The sequence below is a fragment of the Macrobrachium rosenbergii genome, chromosome 59, assembly GCF_040412425.1.
Source record: "Macrobrachium rosenbergii isolate ZJJX-2024 chromosome 59, ASM4041242v1, whole genome shotgun sequence".
Taxonomy (NCBI): domain Eukaryota; kingdom Metazoa; phylum Arthropoda; class Malacostraca; order Decapoda; family Palaemonidae; genus Macrobrachium; species Macrobrachium rosenbergii.
Window position 1 is genome coordinate 12,454,118 of NC_089799.1, and position 21,660 is coordinate 12,475,777.

The 21,660-nt window shown below is 40.5% G+C and overlaps 1 protein-coding gene across 1 annotated transcript in view; it reads right to left on the reverse strand.

The window, feature by feature from the left end:
• Positions 1-19,611, reverse strand: part of LOC136837772 (zinc finger CCCH domain-containing protein 15 homolog) — a 40,051-nt gene extending 20,440 nt beyond the window's left edge. The window contains exons 1-5 of the mRNA XM_067102700.1: positions 19,407-19,611; positions 17,208-17,418; positions 13,282-13,382; positions 12,966-13,097; positions 12,568-12,687 (exon numbers count right to left, since the gene is read on the reverse strand). Coding sequence (XP_066958801.1) covers positions 12,568-12,687; positions 12,966-13,097; positions 13,282-13,382; positions 17,208-17,418; positions 19,407-19,487 — 645 coding nt within the window. The 5' untranslated portion in view covers positions 19,488-19,611. The remainder of the gene's footprint in view (positions 1-12,567; positions 12,688-12,965; positions 13,098-13,281; positions 13,383-17,207; positions 17,419-19,406) is intronic.
• Positions 19,612-21,660: the final 2,049 nt, after the last annotated feature.

Genomic DNA, 21,660 nt, shown 5'->3' on the forward strand with positions numbered 1-21,660 from the left:
TTCATATCTAGTGAGTGGGAATGTAAGCTTGGAGAAATGGGCCTGTTTTACTTTACTAAGCTTTAATATTCAGTTTTACCTGTATTAAACTATTTCTACTTAAATACAAATCATATCTTAAGAATTTTGTTGTTTTAATACATTTAATTTATTAAAATAAGTTTCTGAAACTCTTGAAACTTATTTTCCACTATCCACCAAATTCACCTGGTAGTTCCAAAACTGACCAGATCAGTCAGAAATTCAGATTATATGGACACGACTCAGCAATGGTTTATGCACTGACAAAATTAGACCATAAAAATGATATTTTTATGATAAAATAAAGTTTTGTACATACTTTCACCCGCAGATATATACTTAGCTATAGTCTCCGACGTTCGACAGAATTTCAAAACTCGCGCACACGACAGGTAGGTCAGGTGATCAACTATACCCGCCGCTGGGTGAAGCGGAATAGAACCATTCCTTTTCTAATCAGATTTTCTCTTCCACCTGTCTCCTGAGGGGGGAGGCTGGGGGGTTATCATCAGAGTGAGTATCTGCCGGTGCAAGTATGTACAAAACTTTTATTTTATCATAAAAATATCATTTTTGTACATGCAACTTACCTACAGATATATACTTAGCTGAATGGCACCCTTGGAGGAGGGCAAGAGACAGAAAATAACTAAAAACGGAAACAACATATGTTGTAGGATAAACAAAAACCATGGTTCTACCTGATTGGGCAGAAGACTTCATGGATACTGTCTATGAGTCTGCTTGCCTCAGGAGCTTCAGCGAGATGTGACCTGTGACTGACAGCCCTTCTGGATCGTGCAATGGGGGGGATGACCCACTAACATGGCGTTGAGCCTATAGCGGATCGTGTCAAAGGGGGCTGACCCACTTACATGACCGAGCCTACACCTGAATCGGATCAATGGGGCTATCCTCTTACATGACAGAGCTAGGTGTCCATACAAAATACAAGGAACATGACAACCAATCCCACCACCTGACCAATCCTAACCTTTGTTAGTGAGAAGAATTGAAAGGGAAGCATAATTCCATCACCCTCTTTCAACCAACCATAAAAACACACCACCAAGCCTTAAAACAACTGAATTAACTAAACTAAATAGGATTGGATTCAGCTCCCTGTCCCAGCACCGAATCCGCAGAGATACGCATGCTCCTAGAGAGAGAAGCACTTATCATACGCTACTCTAATATCTCGTAAGTAATGAGATGCTAACGCTGAATTACACCTCCAATAGGCTGCCTCTATAATAGACTGGAGAGACAACGCCTTGTGAAAAGCCAAGGATGTAGCAATGGCTCTCACTTCGTGCTTTCACTCTAAGGAGCTTAAAGTGCTCATCTTCACACGAGATATGCGCTTCCTTGATGACGCCCTTAATAAAAAGGACAGCGCATTCTTTGAGATCGCCTAAGTGAAGGATTCTGACAGAGCACCAAAGACTTTCAACCGATCCTCCCAGTAATTTCTTCTTTTCTAAGTAGAATTTAAGGCTCTGACAGGGCATAGAGTCCTCTCCAACTCATGTCCCGTCACAGAAGAAAGACCTTAATTCAAAGGTTCTTGGCCACGGTTTAGAAGGATTCTCATTCTTCAGCTAGGAAGAATGGTTTAAAGGAGCATATAGCCGAACCTTCCTTAAAAACCAACTTTGCCGGCTTCAAGGCTTGTATTTCACTTATTCTCTTAGCTGAGGCAAGGGCAAAGAGGAAAAGTGACTTCCTGGTGAGATCCCTGAAGGAAGCTTGATGAGGAGGTTCGAATTTTTAGACATTAAGAATTTCAAGACTATGTCTAGATTCCAACTGGGAGGTTTCAAGTCATGAATTTTGACGTTTCAAAAGACCTTATAAGGTCATGAAGGTCTCTGTTTTCCGAGATATTCAGATCTCTGTGTCTGAAAACTGAAGATAACATACTCCTGTATCCTTTAATTGTGGATACAGCGAGGTTGCAAATGTTCCCTCAGGAAGATAAGGAAATCAGCAATGTTTGTCACAGAGGTACTGGAAGAGGATATCTTATTGGTCCTGCACCATCTTCTAAAGACCTCCCACTGACTGGTAGACGAAGGGTTGAGGATCTCCTGGCTCTTGCAATAGCCTTCGAGTTTTGTACGAAAACCCTTCGCTCTGACCAGACCTTCGATAGTCTGAAGGCAGTTAGACTGAGAGCGGGGAGATTCTTGTGGAATCTGTTGAAGTGGGGCTGTTTGAGAAGATCGTTCCTGTGTGGAAGCGATCTTGGAAAATCTACTATCCATTCCAGTACCTCTGTGAACCAATCTTGAGCTGGCCAAAACGGAGCTACCAGGGTCAGTCTCGCGCCTTCCGACGATGCAAACTTTCTACCACTTCTCCCAGGATCTTGAATGGGGAAAAGCATACCCGTCTAATCCTGTCCAATCTAGGAGAAGACTGTCTGTTGCAACCGCTCTCGGTCCGATATCGGAGAGCAGTAGTTTTTCTGCCTTGCATTCCAGTGGGTTGCAAATAGGTCGATATTCGGCCTTCCCCACAGGTTCCACAGTCTTTGTGAGACTTCTGAATGGAGAGTCACTCTGTGGGAAGGACCTGATCCTTCCTGCTGAGAAGGTCGGCCCTCACATTCCTCTCTCTCCCTGTACAAATCTGGTGAGGAGTCTGATCCTCCTCTCCTGAGCCCATAACAGCAACGTTTTGCCGTTTCGTAAAGGGAGAAGGAGGTGTTCCCTCCCTGTTTTCTTATATAAGCCAGGGCAGTAGTGTTGTCTGAGTTCACTTGGACTACTTGTCCTGAGACAAGGAACTCGGAACTTGATGAGAGCCAAATGTACTGCTGATAGCTCTTTCTTGTTGATGTGCCAGTTCACCTGGTCTCCATCCCAGGTGCCTGACACTTCTCTCGACCCTAGTGTTGCCCCCCATCCCGACTCCGAGCGTCTGAGAACAACACTAGGGTAGGGCCGGTAACTGAAGAGACAGTCCTTTGCATAATTTTCGAGGTCTAACCACCAGTTGAGATCCTCTTTATCTTGTCCGAAATTTGGAACAAAGTTGCTAAGTCCTGAGACTTCTGGTCCCATCTCTCCTTTAGGTAAAAACTGAAGAGGTCTCAGATGAAGTTTTCCCAAGGAGACGAACTGTTCCAGCGAGGAAATGGTCCCCAGCAGACTCATCCACTCCCTCCTGAACAATGTTTTCTCCTTAGAAAAACTGTCACCTTTCTATGCAGCGATCTATTCTCTCTTGGGATGGAAAGGCTAGAAAATCCCGAGAATCCATCAGAATCCCCAGGTAAACAATGCTCTGCTGCGGAACAACCTGGGATTTCTGTAGGTTTACTAATAGTCCAAGGGACTGTGTCAGATTTAGGGTGATCGACAAGTACTCCAGACAACTGTCCTTTGATTGAGCTCGAATCAGCCAATCGTCGAGATACATTGATATCCTCACTCCCTCTAAGTGAAGCCAGCGTGCCACATTCCTTAAGATGCCCGTGAACACTTGTGGGGCCGGGCGAAAAGACCGAAGCACAGGGACCTGAATTGAAAACTTTCCCAATCACGAACCTCAGGAACTTTCTTGACGAGGGATGAATGGGAATGTGGAAGTAAGCGTTCTGCAGGTCCAGGGAGACCATCCAATCCCTGGACTAAGAGCTGCAAGAACCGAAGAGGTAGTTTCCATTTTGAATTTCGTCTTGATTATGAAGAAATTCAGGGCGCTACATCCAGAACTTAGTCTCCAACCCCCGAGGATTTCGGAACCAGAAAAAGACGGTTGTAAAACCCGGGGAATGGAGGTCTTGAACAGTTCTATTGCTTCCTTTTCTAACATTTGTTCCACTGCTAGAAAAGAGCCTGGTTCTGATGGGATCCCTGTAGCTGGCGGATAACTCCCTGGGAGTTGATGTTAAAGGAGGACTTTCCTGAAGGGGATAAGGTAGCCTCTTCTTAAAATGGAGAGGGACCAGTCGTCCGCTTCCTCTCTGTGCCCAGACCTCGGCGAATTGTAACAGTCTGGCACCCCACTGTCGCCTGGAGTACTCGTTCTTCATTTGGTCCTTCTGATAGGGCGAGAGAAGACCTTCCTCTTCTCTCGGTCTTTGCTCCTGAAGGAGGATCTGGACGAAGGACCACCTCGAAAGGGCTCCTGAAAGGAGCCTTCTCCTTCTTGGCGAAAGGGACGCAGGTCTGATCCTCTTCGATGACTGGGCCAAAGGTCCTGTGTCGCTTTTCAGATAACGAAGCGAGAATCTCTTCACCAAATTTTGAGGAAAAAGGTGAGGAGAAAAGGGAGCAAACAGAAGAGAGGATCTCTGAAGAGGAGACACAGACTTCGTGGAGGAAAGAGCTGAATACTGACCTCTTCTTCAGAATAGCAGCTCCGAATAAGGCAGCGACTTCCGCGGAACCGTCCCTCACTGCTTTGTCCAAGCAAGACAAAACACTCACGAAGTCATCCATACACAGGAATTCGGATCCCGAGTCCTGTTGGCCAAAGCTCCAAGAGACCAATCCATAAAGTTGAAGACCTCCACAACTCTAAAAGACCCTTGAGGAGATGGTCCATTTCACTCATTCCCCAAGTCGCCTTCATTGAAGAAAGAGAAAGTCTCCTGGATGAGTCTACCAGATTAGAGAAATTCTGCGTCAGCTGATGGGGAGCCCCAACCCCATAGGCTCCTTGGTCTCATACCACATTCCTGATTTTCCCAAAAGTTTCAAAGGAGGGAAAAGAGAAAACCGTCTTGCTTGCATCCTTCTTAGATTGCATCCACTCCGACTCCTTTAAAGGCCTTCTCATCGAAATCGTAGGGCGATCTTGACGAATGAAGAGGGTCTAGTTGACTTGGTGCTGTCCCACAAAGATCCCGGAGAAGGAGGGGCAGCATGACAAAGAGAATCTCCAAACTCCTGAATCAGAACCGAAGCCAACCGCTTGTAATCCGAAACTCCAGCTCCCTTAGAGAATCTCTCTCTGAAACTTCTCCAAAGCAGCAGGCGGAGAGGAAGGCTTAAGAGAAGAAGAGCGCCTATCAGGCTTAAGCGAGCCTGGAAGGAGATGCACTCCTGTCCAACGGAGCGCCTACCAGAGAATGGCGCTGACCCCGGACGGGCGCCTGACAGGAGGGGGTCCTGTCCACTGATGAGAGCCTTCCAGGAGAGGAGGCCCTAAACGAGCGCTCTGCCGGAAGGAAGGAGGAGCTGAAGACGACGAGCGCCTGCCCAAAGGAGAAGTACTGTGAGGCGGGCGCGCCTGGAAGGAGAGGCGCTTCTCTCCGATGACGAGCGCCTGGAAGAAGTGCGCCTGCTGGGAGACTGGCGCCTGTTCGCGAAGAGCGTCTACGAGACGAAGAAAACTTGCTAGAAGAAGGAAGCTTGGCAGAGAAGAGCGACGAGTTGAAGAAGAGAGCTTCCTGGAACTCTTGACAGGAAGAAAGTCATCCTTCCTACGAGAAGAGGTGTCCTTAGCAAGAGATCCAACAAGTGCCGATAACTGCTCCTGGAGGCCGATCAAAATCTTCTTCGAATCCTTCACTCCTGCTGGAGAGAGGAGGGGATCTACTGAGCTCTCTTTCTGACAATAGGAGAATCCTCCGGGAAGCGCCAGGGCTCGAGTCCAAAAGCTCTACTCTAGAGCCTTCCAGATCTCTTCAGAGGGCGCGACCCCTCAGCCGAACTCCAACCACGCCTCGGAGAAGACGCGTCCGACGACGAAACACTTTTTCAGGATGCCTTTTCTATGGCGATCCAAGGCAGCCTGGGACGCAACTACAGGATCTGCCGAAGGGACGCCTGATCGTTGGGGATGCTCTACATCCTCCCTGCGGCTTCGACATTCCTCCTCCACTGGTCCTGGGAGTTTGGAAGAGGTCTAGGCCTAGGAGCAATGCGAGCCGATCAGACGCCCCTCCACTACACTGGGGACACTGCACATATCACTGTCACTCTTACCTTCCTTCATCGCACGCAGTTGCGATTTCATACTAAGAAGTTCCGCTTTCATCGCAGCCATATTTCAGAGACGAATCCACAGGTTCGATGAAGGGAGAAGGGGCTGAAACCAAAGGATTAGGAGAGTCTACTGGGTTAATCTCTAAATCGTGCTCAGCAGAGCGAGACCTACTGAGCTTCTGGAGGAAGCCTTCCTAACTCTATCCTTTCAAGCTTCTTCAGATAAGAAGACAAAACCTTCCATTCTTGATCAGACAATTTCTCACACTCCTGCACCTATTGTCCGAAGAACAATCATTCCCCCTACACCTCATACATACAGTGTGAGGGTCTACTGGCTTTCGGCAACCTCACCTTACATTCTGCTTTACACACACGGAACACAGGCGAAACATTAACGTCAGACATCTTAATGAACAATCCAAAAGCAAATCCAAAAAACAGTCCACAATAGCGTATGCCAAACCAAAGATCCAATACGTCACCAAAATCAGGCCAAACAGATCCTCAGCAAGCGAGAAAACGAAAATCAAAGCAGGAGGAACCAACAACAGATGTTGCCGGAACCAGCGACAGAGAAAATCTGATTAGAAAACGGGAATGGTTCCTATTCCCGCCACCCAGCGGCGGGTATGGTTGATCACCTGACCTACCTGTGCGCAGCCGCGAGTTTTGAAATTCAACGGAACGTCGGAGACTATAGCTAAGTATATATCTGACGGGTAAGTTGCATGTACAAAATGTTGCTTTACAAAACAAAGGAAAACTTCAAAACCCATTCACTGGTGCAACATTGCCACCAGGAAGGTACGTAACTGTACAAAAAACTTTTACAGGAACTCACATCAAAATAACTATAAAATCTCCTAGCAAGAGTGACAAAAATACTGATGATGGAAAGGGAAAAATCAGCTAACCCTTAGTGCGATTCTTACTGAACTACACCCAAAATTCATAGATTCACATGAACAGTGATGCTAGTCAGCCAGCAAGAAAATGGATCCTCTATATGTGAAGACCCATAAATTAGAGTTAAAGTGAGTGATGGGTCTGTAAGTCACAGGTACATGGTTTTTTACTTTCAGTCTTGAAACTGATGCCGATGCATCAAAATGAGTTCTTCAGTCCCTTTCAAAGCTTACAACCTCAGAGTGAAAATGCTCTTAAAGCTGTAATTTCTCGATATCAAAACAACTTTAAACTATAACAACCCTTTGAGATTTTTGAAGGTGGTTCAAATTCATCTGTGGTAAAATGCACAATGTTCTGTCTTGTTGGTTTTGAGGTTGAGAGATAATTTTCTTAAATCAAGTGCAATGAACACTGGTTTTGGTGTTATTTTAATGCCAAATTATCACAGCACCTTGAAAAATGAAAAAAAAATTATATAATCAGACTAGTACACTGAAGTGAGCTGAACATGAAAAGTATAAAAACTATGTCATCAGACAGGTACACTGAAGTTAGCAATGAACAGAAATTACCGTATATACCCGTGTAACGCGCAATCTCACATATCATGCGACCCCAAATTTTCAACCTTAAAAATTATTCTATTATGTATTGCACGAGTTTCTTTTTTGAGAGACCAAATTACAATAAACTAACTTCTTTTCCTCCGTCTCTTTTATCTATCCCATCTTCTAGTTATATAAGTTCCATAAGTAAAAGAGAACAATAAAAGTATCGTTAGTACTGTAATGTTATACTCGTTGCATAAACGCATACAGCCATAAACAACTGAAAGAGAAACAGCTGATTTCCTATGAACAACCCAATCGGATAACAAGAGCTGTTTTGCTTGCAATTCAACCATTGTATGATAGTAAAAAATTACCATAGTTATGTTGCAAATGATGTTAAGTACAACAGGACTGATATATTTTTACATTATATCCTTATTCGCTATGGAGAAAAGATCAGTAAGGAAATATGCTGCTAAATTTAAGCTGCAAGTTGTAGCTGAAGCTGAGAAAACAATGTTCAAGCTGCTAATGACCATAATTTATCGTGCATCAGCAACATGGATGGAACTCCCGTAAACTTCGGTGTGCCATCAAACTTAACCGTAAATAAAATTGCTACTGGGCATGAAATAACATATTTTACTGTTGTTTTCACACCGATAAAAAATAAATACATAAAGCTTGTATTATGATGAAATCAAGTGAAAATAGCAAACGAAATCTGTTGATTTTTTTACCCAAAAAATGCCCCCAATGCCATCTATTTAAAAAAGAAACTAAATTTAGTTCACAACGAGATGTATTTAAGTCATATTTCAACTTAAAAACACTTTGTATAACAAAAATAATCTAGTCCCATACAAATAGAGTACAGGTAGTGCTCGAGTTACGATAATTCGACTTACGATAATTCGCTTTTACGATGGGGTTAGCAATTAATATCGATACGACAATATTTTGAAAATACATATTTTTAAATTTTGGCGGCGACTCAGCGCAGGGCAACAGCGTATAATCAGGCAGCATACGGTGTATGATACGTTTTGAGAGGCTGGAATGGGTACATTAATTCAATGAGCCGACTTTCACTTGCTCGTCAGACAGAAGTTAAAATAGGTCAGTGTTCGTTTGCAATTTTTGTGCGTTTGTAAATACAGGCAGTGCACGAGTTACCATAATTCGAGTTTACGATGGAGTTAGCAATTAACACCGGTACTACAATATTTAGAAAATATCTTTAAATTTCGAGCGGGCACAGGCAACAGCATACAATCAGGCAGCAAGAGAGACCAAATTCTTTTCCTCCATCTCTTTATTCCATCTTCTAGTTAAAAAAGTAAGAGAATGATAAAAGTATTGTTAGTAACCTTATACTGTACTCTTGCAAAAATGCGTACAGCCATAAACAACCGAACGAGAAACTGTTGTTTTGCTAATACTGTACAGTAACTGAATCGGATAACAACTGTTTTGCTTGTATTTCAATCATCCTACGGTTAAACAATTACCGTAGTTGTTAAAAATGACGTTAAGTACTGATATATTTTTACACTATACCCTTATCTGCTTTGGAGAAAAGATCAGCAAGGAAATATACTGCTACAGTAAATTTAAGCTGCAAGTTATAGCTGAAGCTGTGTAGCTGAAGCTGAAAAAACAATGTTCAAGCTGCTAATGACTATGAATTATCGTGCATTGGCAACATGGATGAAACTCAACCACAAATAAAATTGGAAAGTATTTTAATCAAAACTACTGGGCATGAAAGAACACATATTACTGCTGCTTTCACACCGATAAAAGATATACAAAAAGCTCGCAGTATGATGATGAAATCAAGAGAAAATAGCGAACAGAATCTTGATTTTTTTTTTTACACAAAACAAACATGCCCCCAAATGGCCAGCCGCCAACATCATCTATTAACGAAAAAATAGCTAAATTAATTTCACAGCGAGACATATTTAAGTTACATTTCGACTTAAAGACACTTCATATAACGAAAAATATATATGTACCATATAAATAAAGTATCTATAGCCTCCTCGCACTAACCTGGCGGAGAAGACCCGCCCACCACTGTAACTGCATGGATTGCAGGGTTCGTCAGTATTGTATCTATTTCGAATTTAATCAATAACAAGCATACAAAATAAAGCATATCATTGCAAAATCTTGGTGTAATATATAAATTTCTATTCTTTCTGCATAGTTGCTGTCACTGAAACACTTGGCATTGTATAAAAAACAAAGAAAAAAAAACGAGTGCAACTGTATGCAAAGAAAGGGAGGCGTGCTGGTTAATGGAACAGCCATTGTTTTGGCGGGATATGGAATCTTACACTTGTCACCTCATCAGCTGATTTCATTGACGTCAACAAATTTCTGATATTTTTCATCCCATTTGAAGGTAAATACTTACATAGCTTCATATATTTACCTATTTAATTTCCTGCGTAATCTAACACAAAGTAAAGGTGTCTTTTTATATTTATATTCGTAATGAGCGATTGGAGGAGGAAGATCAGGTAAGCAACACCCATATATAGGTCTATTAATAATTTTCCCAAGCTCTTCAGTTCCAATCCAGTTGTTAAAGGCTGTGTTCGTAGATGGTTGGTTAGGAATGGAAGGTTTGATCCAGTTCAACAAAGTGGGGTAAACTTTCAGAAAAGTGTTAGATATCTCCTAACAAATAAAGTGAAAAAAAAAAAACTGGTCTAAAACGAGGCATTTTCTTCCATCCGTTTTGTTTTATTTATTTTTTGTATTTTATTTTTATCTTATATTTTTTTTTATCCAATAGCAATATTGAGTACCAGTATAGGATTTTATCGCAGAGCTGAACTAGAATTACTAGAATGCTTATTCCTTATGTAGTCAAACTCAGAAATCATCGCTAGAATTTAGAATACTTGGAGATAGTTGCGGTTCACAGATCGGTTAGGCTATTTACGAAAATTCCTTGGTTATAAGTGGTTGAATCTGGCGGAGCCGATTGGTAGCCTCGTATGGGTCTAGTTCCAAAAATTGTATAGACCAAAAAATTATATCTCTTCTTTATTTACCCTTTGTTTTGTGCAACTTTACATTTAAGCAATTATATTATAAGGTTTGTTTATGAATTTATGCAGTCGTATTGTAAATGAAGCTGTATGCTATAGGCCTATATGTGGTTAATTGCCTTCGTTTGCTAACATTCACTTTTAAATTATAACATCAACGTTAAGTCATTTTAATACATGTTTCTTGGCATATAGGAAAGATACATATATATGATTTTTCGACATATATTTCCCAATTCAGTATTATTATTACTCAATAAATACATTAAAAACTATATAGCTTTTATATTTCCCCTTCAATTAGCTCGAAAATAGCATAAAATTTACGTAGTCCTATAGCAAATTAATTTTAGATCACCTAAACCAAAGAGTATTGCTTCTACGACAAACCCAAACATAAATTCAAATACAAATTAAAGATTAGTTAATGAGTAAAAATAATTATTTGTGTTATCGCCAAAACAATGGCTGTTCCATTAACCAACACGCTTCCCCTTTCTTTGCATACAGTTGCACTTTTTTTTTTTCTTTTGTTTTTATACAATGACAAGTATTTCAGTGACAGCAACTATGCAGAAAGAATAAAAATTTATATATTACATCAAGATTTTTGTAATGATATGCTATATTTTGTATGCTTGTTAATGATTAAATTCGAAATAGACACAATACTGACGAATCCTGCAAGCTATGTAGTTACAATGGTGGGCGGGGCTTCTCCGCCAGGTTAGTGCGAGGAAACTGTAGTGATTCATTTACGCTAACTAGAAGCAAGAAATGCGCTCTGAACTGGGTTAAATGCGGCGAAATAAACACCGCGTTATCGATTCCCAAACCAAAACATTTGATCACAATTTATAATGCAAAAGCAATATGAGAATATATACAATTGGATATGGTGTAGTAAAGCATAACTTTTTAAAAGATCCATGGAAAAGATGCACATTCATTATTTTGATGTTTGTATAATACAGTGTTATTATGAGAAAACAGAATACAGTATAATGTAGGCTAGGCTACTGTATATGATATACCAAAGCGCAGGCTAGGCCTTGTTTGTTATTCAATTTCTCTTTATACTGACTTACCATGCCAATCTGCATTGAACCTGCAGAATTAGCTGACACTAATAATTACTATACCATATATGTATAAAGTATACTGTGTAGTGTATGCTAGGCTACCATAAATGTATAGAGTACTGATTACCCTAGTGTAGTTTAGGCCATATTCAAGTTACAATTTTTTCAACAAACGATGGGTTTTTTGGAACCTAACCCCATCGTAAGTAGGGGAATACCTGTATCTAGAGATTCATTTACAATAACTAGAAGCAAGAAAATCGCTCTGAATTGAGTTAAATACAGTGAAATAACTTACCTTATAGTAGACCTCAGCTGATTTCCAAACCAAAACATTGATCGCTGTTTGTATTTTATAATACAATATTAATATGAGAATACATACAACATTACTGGACACAGTGAAGTAAAGCATAACTTTTTAAAAGATCCACAGAAAAGATGCATATTCGTTATGTTTGTAGTTTATAATACGATATTAATACGTGAATATTACATACACTAATTTTGTATCTCATGTATGATGCGACCCCCTTAAAATTAGCTTAAAAATCAGGTCTTCAAAAGTCGCAAGATACGCGAGTATATACGTTACTTTACTTTTCACACATGTTCTTTACAGCATGACTGCTTGTCTTTCACCTTTCATTTTTCTTTTCTTCTCTTCACAAAATAGCTCAACTTCTCTAAATTTTACCATACTTCAATTTTTGCCTATACACCTCTCATTTAAAAATAAATCCTATGAGCAAGCCTTATCATAGTCAAGAACTACTACCTCAGTGCACCCCTCAAGGTACATTAGAGGCAGTAACCCCTTCAAAGGTCACTGCCAAACGAAGATATATTCTCATGCATTCGCATTTTCAGAGAACCAATGTTTACAATGTCAAAAATCTAGCCTCCAACATAGAGTATTTCATAAAATCAGTGCACCGAACAAAATTCCAAACGCCATGAATTATTTGATAAACATATTATGAACACTTACCTTTTTCAAGACAAAACCAGGTGGCAATGCATGACGATAAATACAGCTATTGCCATTTGGACAATCCCAGAACCACCCGTATTTGCCACTTTCTACAGCGTCTAAGAAGTACTTGCACACCTGAAAAGGAAACATGAATGAAGTCCCATTTTTTTTTTTACTTATTTCTATTGTCCATCATGTCTGAATTACCTTTGGCTATCACACTGTTAATCAAATTCCAAGTAAATAAACCCACTATACTGCGTTACATTCAAAACACAAACATTACTAGCAAAAACCTATACCTAATAGTTTAAAAATTCACTGCATTAAAATAATCAAAATATATAACTCTTACTTTTGCTAATATTACCATAACAATAACTAAACCTAAGCACAGGGCAAAATATACTTACAATGTCTGTTGTAGGCCTATTCTTCTCTTTGCCATGCTTCTTCTCCACCACATCAGCAAGCTTCTCTTCATCCCAATCAGCACTTGTTTCATCACAGTCTCTGACGTCAACATAAGCACTTCGTTTCTCACTCTGAATAAACAAGAGTAGATGCAGTTATAATACAGTCATAACCAAAATTTCAAATGACTGCTCCAAAGAATATACAAAAACATTACCTGGCCAAGTTGAAGGTGTCAATTCTCATACGAGCAAAGACAAATTATAGGAAAAATTGGTCTAAATAATGAATATAAAAATGTTCTGCCAGACCTACCTTTCGTTCAACAGCTAAATCATGCGAAAATTTACATTTGGCTCCTTTTGTGCATGTTCCTTGCTTGAAAAATGCACACAAAATCGATTTTGGATCCGTTCCTGGGGAGAAAAGCATTTTATCAAACTGAAGAATATATGCACATACGCTCTTGTTAAGCAGCCATTTGGATTTTGAGTACAGTACTGAACAGCAATTTAACCAAACCTTTAATCATGGCTAAATTCAAGCAAGATTTATAAATATTTTTCCTTCATGTTTTTCACAAACTCAAGATACCTTGCATTTTTTCTAAATATACAAACCCAAAGTTGTTTACATGGATATACCATCAGCAAAAGTTGATTCAGTCTTTGAAACTTAGTAACATGCGGTCAATGGTGGCAGGCACCAGGGTAGTGACATTCTGACCACTTACCTGTAGGTAATCCAATCACTTTTTCCATTGGCTACAGGGACAAATGTGGGGATGATTAGTTTACTGAACAAGGGAAGGCTGGCTCCCATGACCTCCAAAGTGAAAGGCTGACAGGGTCCTGTGCCAAAGTGTGGTTCCTCAAGTTAAATCATCCTCCAGGAAACACTAAGGGGAAACCTGTGTTTCCTGTACAATAACAGGAAATACAGGTTGGTAGGTTTAAGTACTGTCATCCTGGGTAGCAAGATCATCAGGTCTTTTCTCTGCTTTAGACTGAAGATTGCTCAAATAAGCTGAGTAGGAAAGGGAGATGCCAAGCTCTTCTTCCAGTTGACTGCCGCTTTCAAGGAACCAGTGAGTTGCAAGTGTCAACCATATTAGTAACGTCATGGGGCATCTTGTACAGAATTCAATGATTACCAAGATAAATGTGTCACCTTCTTCCTGAGAGTATCTGAAAAAAATTAACCTGATGGCTTGGAAGGAGCCATGTACACGACATCAGTTCCTCTAGAAGACTGCTTATCTAAAATGACAGAGCTGTTCAATAGAATCACAGCCACAAAGGGTGTGAGAGGTCATTTCTAATCTAATTTAGAGGATGCAAAAAAACCAAGCTTCCTCTTCAATAAGGAGACCTGTTACCTGTGGATAAACTACCAAATATCATAGCCCCCCCAGTCCTATACTGGAAGAAGAGAATGGGAAGCATGTAAGCACTTCTTCCAACAAGCAGCAGGCAAAGAGTACCGGTCAAGCGGACGAAGCAGAGGTGACGGTTACGCCATACATCTGCCTTCAAAACCCAAGTACCTAAAGAGATGATGCAATTGTTGGATCCCCATAATGATGCTCCAGAGGGAGAGCAAGTCACTCACCTTCCAAATGCCATACTGTGAATCACCCATGGGTCATGTCAACCTGTCCCAGACTGATAGTAAATCAGTTTGGGAAAAGAATGCATCAAGTATCTGTAAGCAGTATATAGATTCCTTCCTAATAAAAGAAACAGACAAACTGACATTAGAGGACAATGGTAGTTGACAGAGTACTCAATGAAGAACCTAAACCTACTCTTCTCTTTTCATGAAGCTGCCTGCGCCTTGCCTACCCCTTTTCACATCTGGGTTGAGACTCAAAATATAGAAGGGATTGGGTAACAGATTACACAGTCTGGAGACAGGGAAGGTGAAGAGGAAAGAGATTAAGTTTGTGTGCTTCTCTGAACCCTTGTAACCACCAAGGACAAAATCAGGACAGATGTCCTGAAAAGGACAAGAGATGCAGAGGGAACTGCCAGAGCTGCAATAGCAGGCAAAGGAGCAACTGGGATATCAACCACTGTGATCTCAAACAAAAAAACTCTTACAGAAGCAGTAGTTTCTGATGAGATCTGAGGTGCCAAGCTCCAGGCTGTGATCATGTGCTTAAGAATGGCAACTTGGAACAAATACCCAGTTAATACCCTGAACAGTTCTAGCAACCCGTAGTCCCAATAGGATGCTTGTTCTGCATGAGTACACTCACAACAGGTTCACCTGTTTGCCCAAGGGCAGGTGACTCTGCTGCTGTTAGGTCAACCGCTGTTCCCCAACAAGTCCAAGTACAAGACTGTAAATGAGCAGATTCGTGTTCCGGGGATCAAACACAGGCAAGCTAGCAAATTAATCCACTCGGTCAGCTCCTTCTATGCCTGCAGCAATCACTATCATTCTTGACAGGAGAGGAATTTCCACATGAATACATCTTAGCATTGTCCACATGAATATGTCTTAGCCCTGCTGCAGAGGATTCCCTTCTGAGCCTTCCTCCTGGGTATCCACTGGTCTGGAGACAGGAAAGGCAAAGAGGGTGAAAAGGGTGGAGGATGAAGAGAGTGGGCTTCCCTGACTACTTGTAACCACCAAGGATAGGGTCAAGACAGATACCCTCTAACAACCAACAGTTGCAGAGGGAGCTCTCAGAGCAGCATAGCAGGTAAATGAACCACTGTGGTCTCAAACAAAACTCCTGAAAAAGCAGAATTGTCTGCTGAGATTCAAGATACCAAGCTCCAGGCTGTGACCATGTGCTTCAGGAAGGTAACTGAGAACAAATACCCTTTTAATCTAATAGAAGTCATTAGCAGCTCCATATGGGATACTCAAGCTAAATGAGTACACTTATAACTGATCCACCTGTTCGCCTCTGCTGCTCATGTCCAAGTCAAACATCATTCCACCCCAAGAAGACAACAAGGGATCAAACACAAGCAAGCTAGCAAATTAATCCACCTACAGTCAGCTGCTTCCCTGAATGGATGCAGCAAAGAGAGTCATGTCCACAAAGGCAGAGTAATCCCCTTCCAAGTAGCTGGCAAACATCTTCCTGCCTTCCTCTGCTGCTGAAGAATCTCGCCACTGCGGAGACCAACCAGCACACTCTAAGTACCAATCTAGAACAAAACTGGTTACACAATCAAAAAGGACATAAAGCAGCCAAAAACTCACTTACATCTTTCCCACCTTTCACAGTTCACTTTTCTTCTTCCTAATCACACACCTACCACCAGTCAACTACCTTGCTGCCAAGTTTCAATGACCTATTCCAGCTCATACACAAGAATACTTTTACATGGAAAAATGGTTTGCATTCCTGTGGGAAAAACTGATTCTCCTAGAAGTCTTGCTAAAGGTCAGTCACAAACTCTTGTGACTACCTTATTCAATCTCATGAAGGTGATAAGTCTGGCATCTTTTCTGCAGTCTTAGGCCTGAGTAGAAAGGACGGAACAGATGCCAGGCATTCTTCAGGAAAAGTACCTAACATCTGCACCAGCAGAAGAAAGTGCAAGACTCGCTGCCAATCAATAATGTTCCTAAATAAAAAACCATGTTTTCCCTTAAAAATTTGTAAGTAGAGATATTGTGCAAACCACAATATGATGGTTATGAAGTACTAAACCTGTAGCCTTAACAAACTACCAAAACAAGAAAAGTAAAATCATTGCTGTTCAAATATCTCTGATATTCTGAACAATCACCAACACAAAAAATTATAATAATATAAAACTTCAAAATCAAGTTGAGTTCCGTGACCAGAGTACCAGAAGACATGGAGACACTGAAATGGCCAAGTAAAAAGTGATTTAGATACAAACATGAGTGGCAGTATGCTGTCACTCACATACCTGCCACCATCAACAACCTTGCTGCCAAGCTTCAACGACCAAATCAGACTTTGCTGAAGGTAGACCCATACCAATAGTGAAAGCTGGTAGTCTCATATGAACAAGCAAAGTACTATATTTAATTGGCAAGTTGTTTTATAATAACTATATACACCATGAACAAAGACATAAAAAAGTATTGTATATTATTAAAGGGGTAGGTTTACTGTATAACCTCCCACAGAAATATGCAAATCTGAGAATACAGCTCTACTATCATACTAAATTAACAAGTTATCATGACTAAATTCTACTGCAAATTTGGCCCACAATGCTGACTATGAAATTTTCTCAACTTACCTTTGCCAGCCATCTGCTGGACAGGCTTGAAGAGGGCATTTATTTCCGCCAGCTCCTTCTTCTTTTCTTCCTTCTTCTTCAACTGACATTCTTTTTCCTTTTCCAATTCTCGAGCTGATTTATTGCCACCATATTTCACCTGGTGTTGTACTTGCTGAATGAATTTCTGCTGTTTGGCACCTTTCTTATTTTTCAGACCAAAAGTCTTGTCCTGCAATAATGTTTAGTTTCAAAGCTCTTTATAATGGCAAAATTGTTGATATAAAAACAAAAGGATTGTCTGCACACATGCAAGGCTTTTCATAAGAAATATTCCTGCCTTAATCATTCACATCTTGAAAGTGAATCAAAAATATTTCATACTTTTAGCATGTTATATCTAAAAAACTATTTTTTTACACAATACACTCGTCCTCTGATTTCCATATTACGTACAGGAATTTTCCAATTTCAAATCCACTTTTTCATGTAGTTTTGTTAAAAATTAAAAAATGAGAGACCATTAAATTTCACACCAGCAACCACAACACTGAAGCATTTGGTTCATAAGGACAGTTAAATATTGTTAAATACAAAAATGCAAATGCATACATGTACTGCAGTAACATGAAAACAATATGACAGTAAATATGAATAAGTAAAATACTGTATAGCAAATTTTTAAATAATTTCCATTCTTACTAGACATGCAAACCTAAGTCTGTCATATGGATAACCTTCACAAACAGCTGATTCTATCACTGAAGCTTGGTTTAAAAAAACAGTCAATGGCAGCAGCCCAGTGAGTAGCAGGGCACATTCACCTGTCAGTAAACTAATCTCTCTTGGCTACGAGGCCATATATGGTAATGGTTAGAAATTAGATTATGTTACAAGACTTTAGGCTTGTATGTCTAGGAAAATGCTGATAATCTTGATTTGCTGTGCAAAATTAATTATTAATACCATTCCTCTTACCTTTAAGCATTACTAATATGAGAAAAGCATTTGAACTCGAGAAGCCAAAATGGAAAAATACAGGGAAATAAGGAAAATAATAGTTTTATAGGAAACCTTCCTCAAGAGACCTAAAATCAAGATCAATTATGAATATTTCAAATAATTTTTTTGGCTGGTTTGGATCATTTTGCTTTTCTTGTAGACACCCATGGTGAACAAGGTCTTTGGGGTCTCAAGTAATTATTCTCGTAAAAAACACTGATTGTTCTTCAGCCAACTCCAGTTACTTGGCTGAGCTTTGATGTCATGTCAAATTCTGATGTCAGAGTTCACCCAAACTCTAAAGCAATGTCAATACAGAAAAAATGCAATGCACAGGTCACAAAGTTACAAAATGCATAAGTTGCAATGTAAATACAGTAGTTGGAAATTAATAGCTTGTGTGTATCTGCAGTAACAATCACAAAAAAACAAGCTATAGCTTAAGCCAGTAAAGCCTGAAAATGTCGCATGGATAGTTAGCATACAGGAATAACCTACCTCCTAACCTAACCTAATCTAGGTTGCTGAATCTTTACCTGGCCAGGATAGTAATGCCCTCCACCTAACCTGACCTAGAGTACCATAAATGCCAAGAAGGAAAATACAATAATGCATCCTCACCTAACCTGACAAGATGGACCTTTAGGCTATCTGGTTTGAGGGCTTTAGGCTTACCTCCTGGATCCCTCACCCTACGGTGCCCTAATGCACTATAATCGTATGAGTAAAATGGGGAAATTGGAGCAGATACAGAACACGGAGACGGGTAGGCGTGAGAAATTTGGCTGAAAATGGGCCAAACATGTACTTTCCTAGAGTGCCATGTCTTGTCCTACCATGGGGGGGCTACCCGCTCCTGGGCCCCCACAAGCAACAGTGTCTCCCTAGTCTGCATATTACCCTAAGGAAGGAAGGCGGGGGGGGGGAGAGAACAGGGAAATAGGCTACCAAAAATTTCGATCCCGGCAGGATATCAAAAATGTCTAGGTTAACGTGAAAGTTAAATGTCAATATGGTCACATGAATTCACGTTCTAATAGTGGTCATTTGACGACGGAGTCCACTCGTCTACAATAAAAAATGAGGCCAACATCTTTCCCCAGGGTTTCTGGTGCCATAAGCTATAATTAATGGTCATCATTCACGCCAAATTTCGCCGAGAAAGACCAGCTGCAGGTCATTCGCTTACCCTCCCAAAAGCGAAACCTTAAACCTTACCTCGATGATTTTATCTTTTTTCTTTTGTTCCGTTTTCTTGGACTGAGTAGCCCCTCCCTTCTGGGCATTTTTGGGAGGCATCGTTGCATTAATTTAACCAGTGTCCGAAATTATGACAACAATAACAACAACGTGCCCATCAGCTGCGAGGATTCGGTTGACGAGCAATGTTGACAGCAGAGATGGTGGTACGAAACGTCCTTCAGAACTAATATATTGACATAGGGAGAAATGTTGCGCGAGGTGCAGTAAATCTAAACTAATAAATAAATGTCTAACTCTTCAGTTTGTAATTTATTGTAAATTAAGATCATTAGGTCTATTTTCCGTGGGTAATTCTTTTTTAAGATTGGCCATCACTGGCTACGTTTGACACAGATCGAAAATACATGTAGGAAAAAAACACCGTTTTTTACCAAAACTACAAACATTTAGGCAACCATCATACACTATACAGTGTACATTACTATTTTTATCCTCTTTATATTAAAATTATTATAATTATTTTCAAACAAAATGGCAAGATATACTTACTATGGTAGAAAACGCAACACTGTTTATCATTACATGAATATGACCGTAGAGTGTCGGGTTGACATATCAGAAATGAGAGGCTCATCGAGAGTAGTTTAGGAATCTTCACCATGCACTGCCAGCCACGCGATATCCTCCATCTTTGTTAGCCCGTTCTTTGTCCTGAGACAGAATAAGCACCATTGACTTTAGCTTGCCTTAATTGTTTCATATTCCTGTGGTGAACCTGGATAGAAACCAGGACATAGTAACAAAATTTCATTACACTCACTTGCATTTCCATTTTCACTTAGCTGACGCCACATCACCATAAGGGGACAGAATTTTAATTTGGCATTTTCTTACTTTTCATTTGATGAATAATACAACTTTGTTGCTAAATATGTGCATTTTTTATTCAACACCCCCCCCACAAGAGCAATGAGATTAGGGAGCCTGGCCATTATCTGAACTCATTTACATATTCAAGTGGTCTCATTGCTCTGCAGTATCACAATACAGTGCGTCCCTTTTACATTGAATTATCATCATTGTAGACATAAAAAGCGTAATGAACAGGTTCAAATGTAAATAAGGTTAAGAGGATGTTAAATTGAATTATATGAGGCCATATGGTGAGGTCGTTGTAATCGTACATATATGAATAAACTGATTTATGAAGATTCGGCTACAAAGACAGGCACTGGGGCACTTTCAGCCATTAAGTGCTTAAGACAGTGAAAAGTGGGCGTTGGAGTGGTTGGACAGAAAGACTGAAGAAAGGCAATGGAATGGAGATAAAGTCAAAGGCTAAAAAAAAAAAAACGTTTCCTCTAGGGGTCGATGGGGTGCTGCAAACGACCTTTTAATTCCTACAGTGCACACGTGAGGTGCACTCAAGGCGCTACACCCACTACGAGAAATCATACATATATGAACTTACTAAAGTTTCCGGCGAAGTCTTGATGAGTGAGAACGTGTAGAAATTTTGAAATTTTGTGCGTTAGAAAAAAAAATTGAAAATACAACTTGAATGGAGATGCCATACAAATTCTGTGTTCTGAATTGCAAAGGGTGCATGTTCACATAGACCAAGCAGCAGTTCTGTCCAATCTAGTTCTGTTGCTGGTTATGGATGGGAGACATTGATCCTTCTGTCTCCTTCAGTATATTACGATCATCACTTGGTAGACAGGACAGTTTGTTCTTGCCATTCGTAGTCTTGATTTTCCAAAGTTACGAGGTCAAATTGCCACACCTGTCCCCGACTTCAGTGGTGGGTCCTTCTCGGTCTGGAGAGGATCATGTAGGAGCTGATGGTCCTCTGCATACAGAACCACATCAAGTTGAGTTCAAGAGACTTTTCTTTGAATTCATGTTCTTATCCTGACCGCTCTGGCCCTAGGGAGGTGATTCAGGTTCCTCCAGCACCCAGCGTACTCCATCGGATACACGTGGTCTTTGTCCCAAAGGTTACACCTTCCAGATAACAGGATTCGCTGGTGAAAGGGAAGGGGAATCTCTTGCCTGCTTGGCACTGGCAGAGACACCCCCACCCCTCGATGACAGAGCCATCTTTCCTTTCAAGAATTCGTCTATGGGAACACCAGTGCAAATGACTCTTCCCTAACATTAAGGGCATTTTTTTCCCAGACATATTCAGAAAGAGGGGGAGGCATTTCTCCTTTACAATCTTTGGATTCTGCACGAGATGTCCTCTAATATCCTACTTGATTACTTC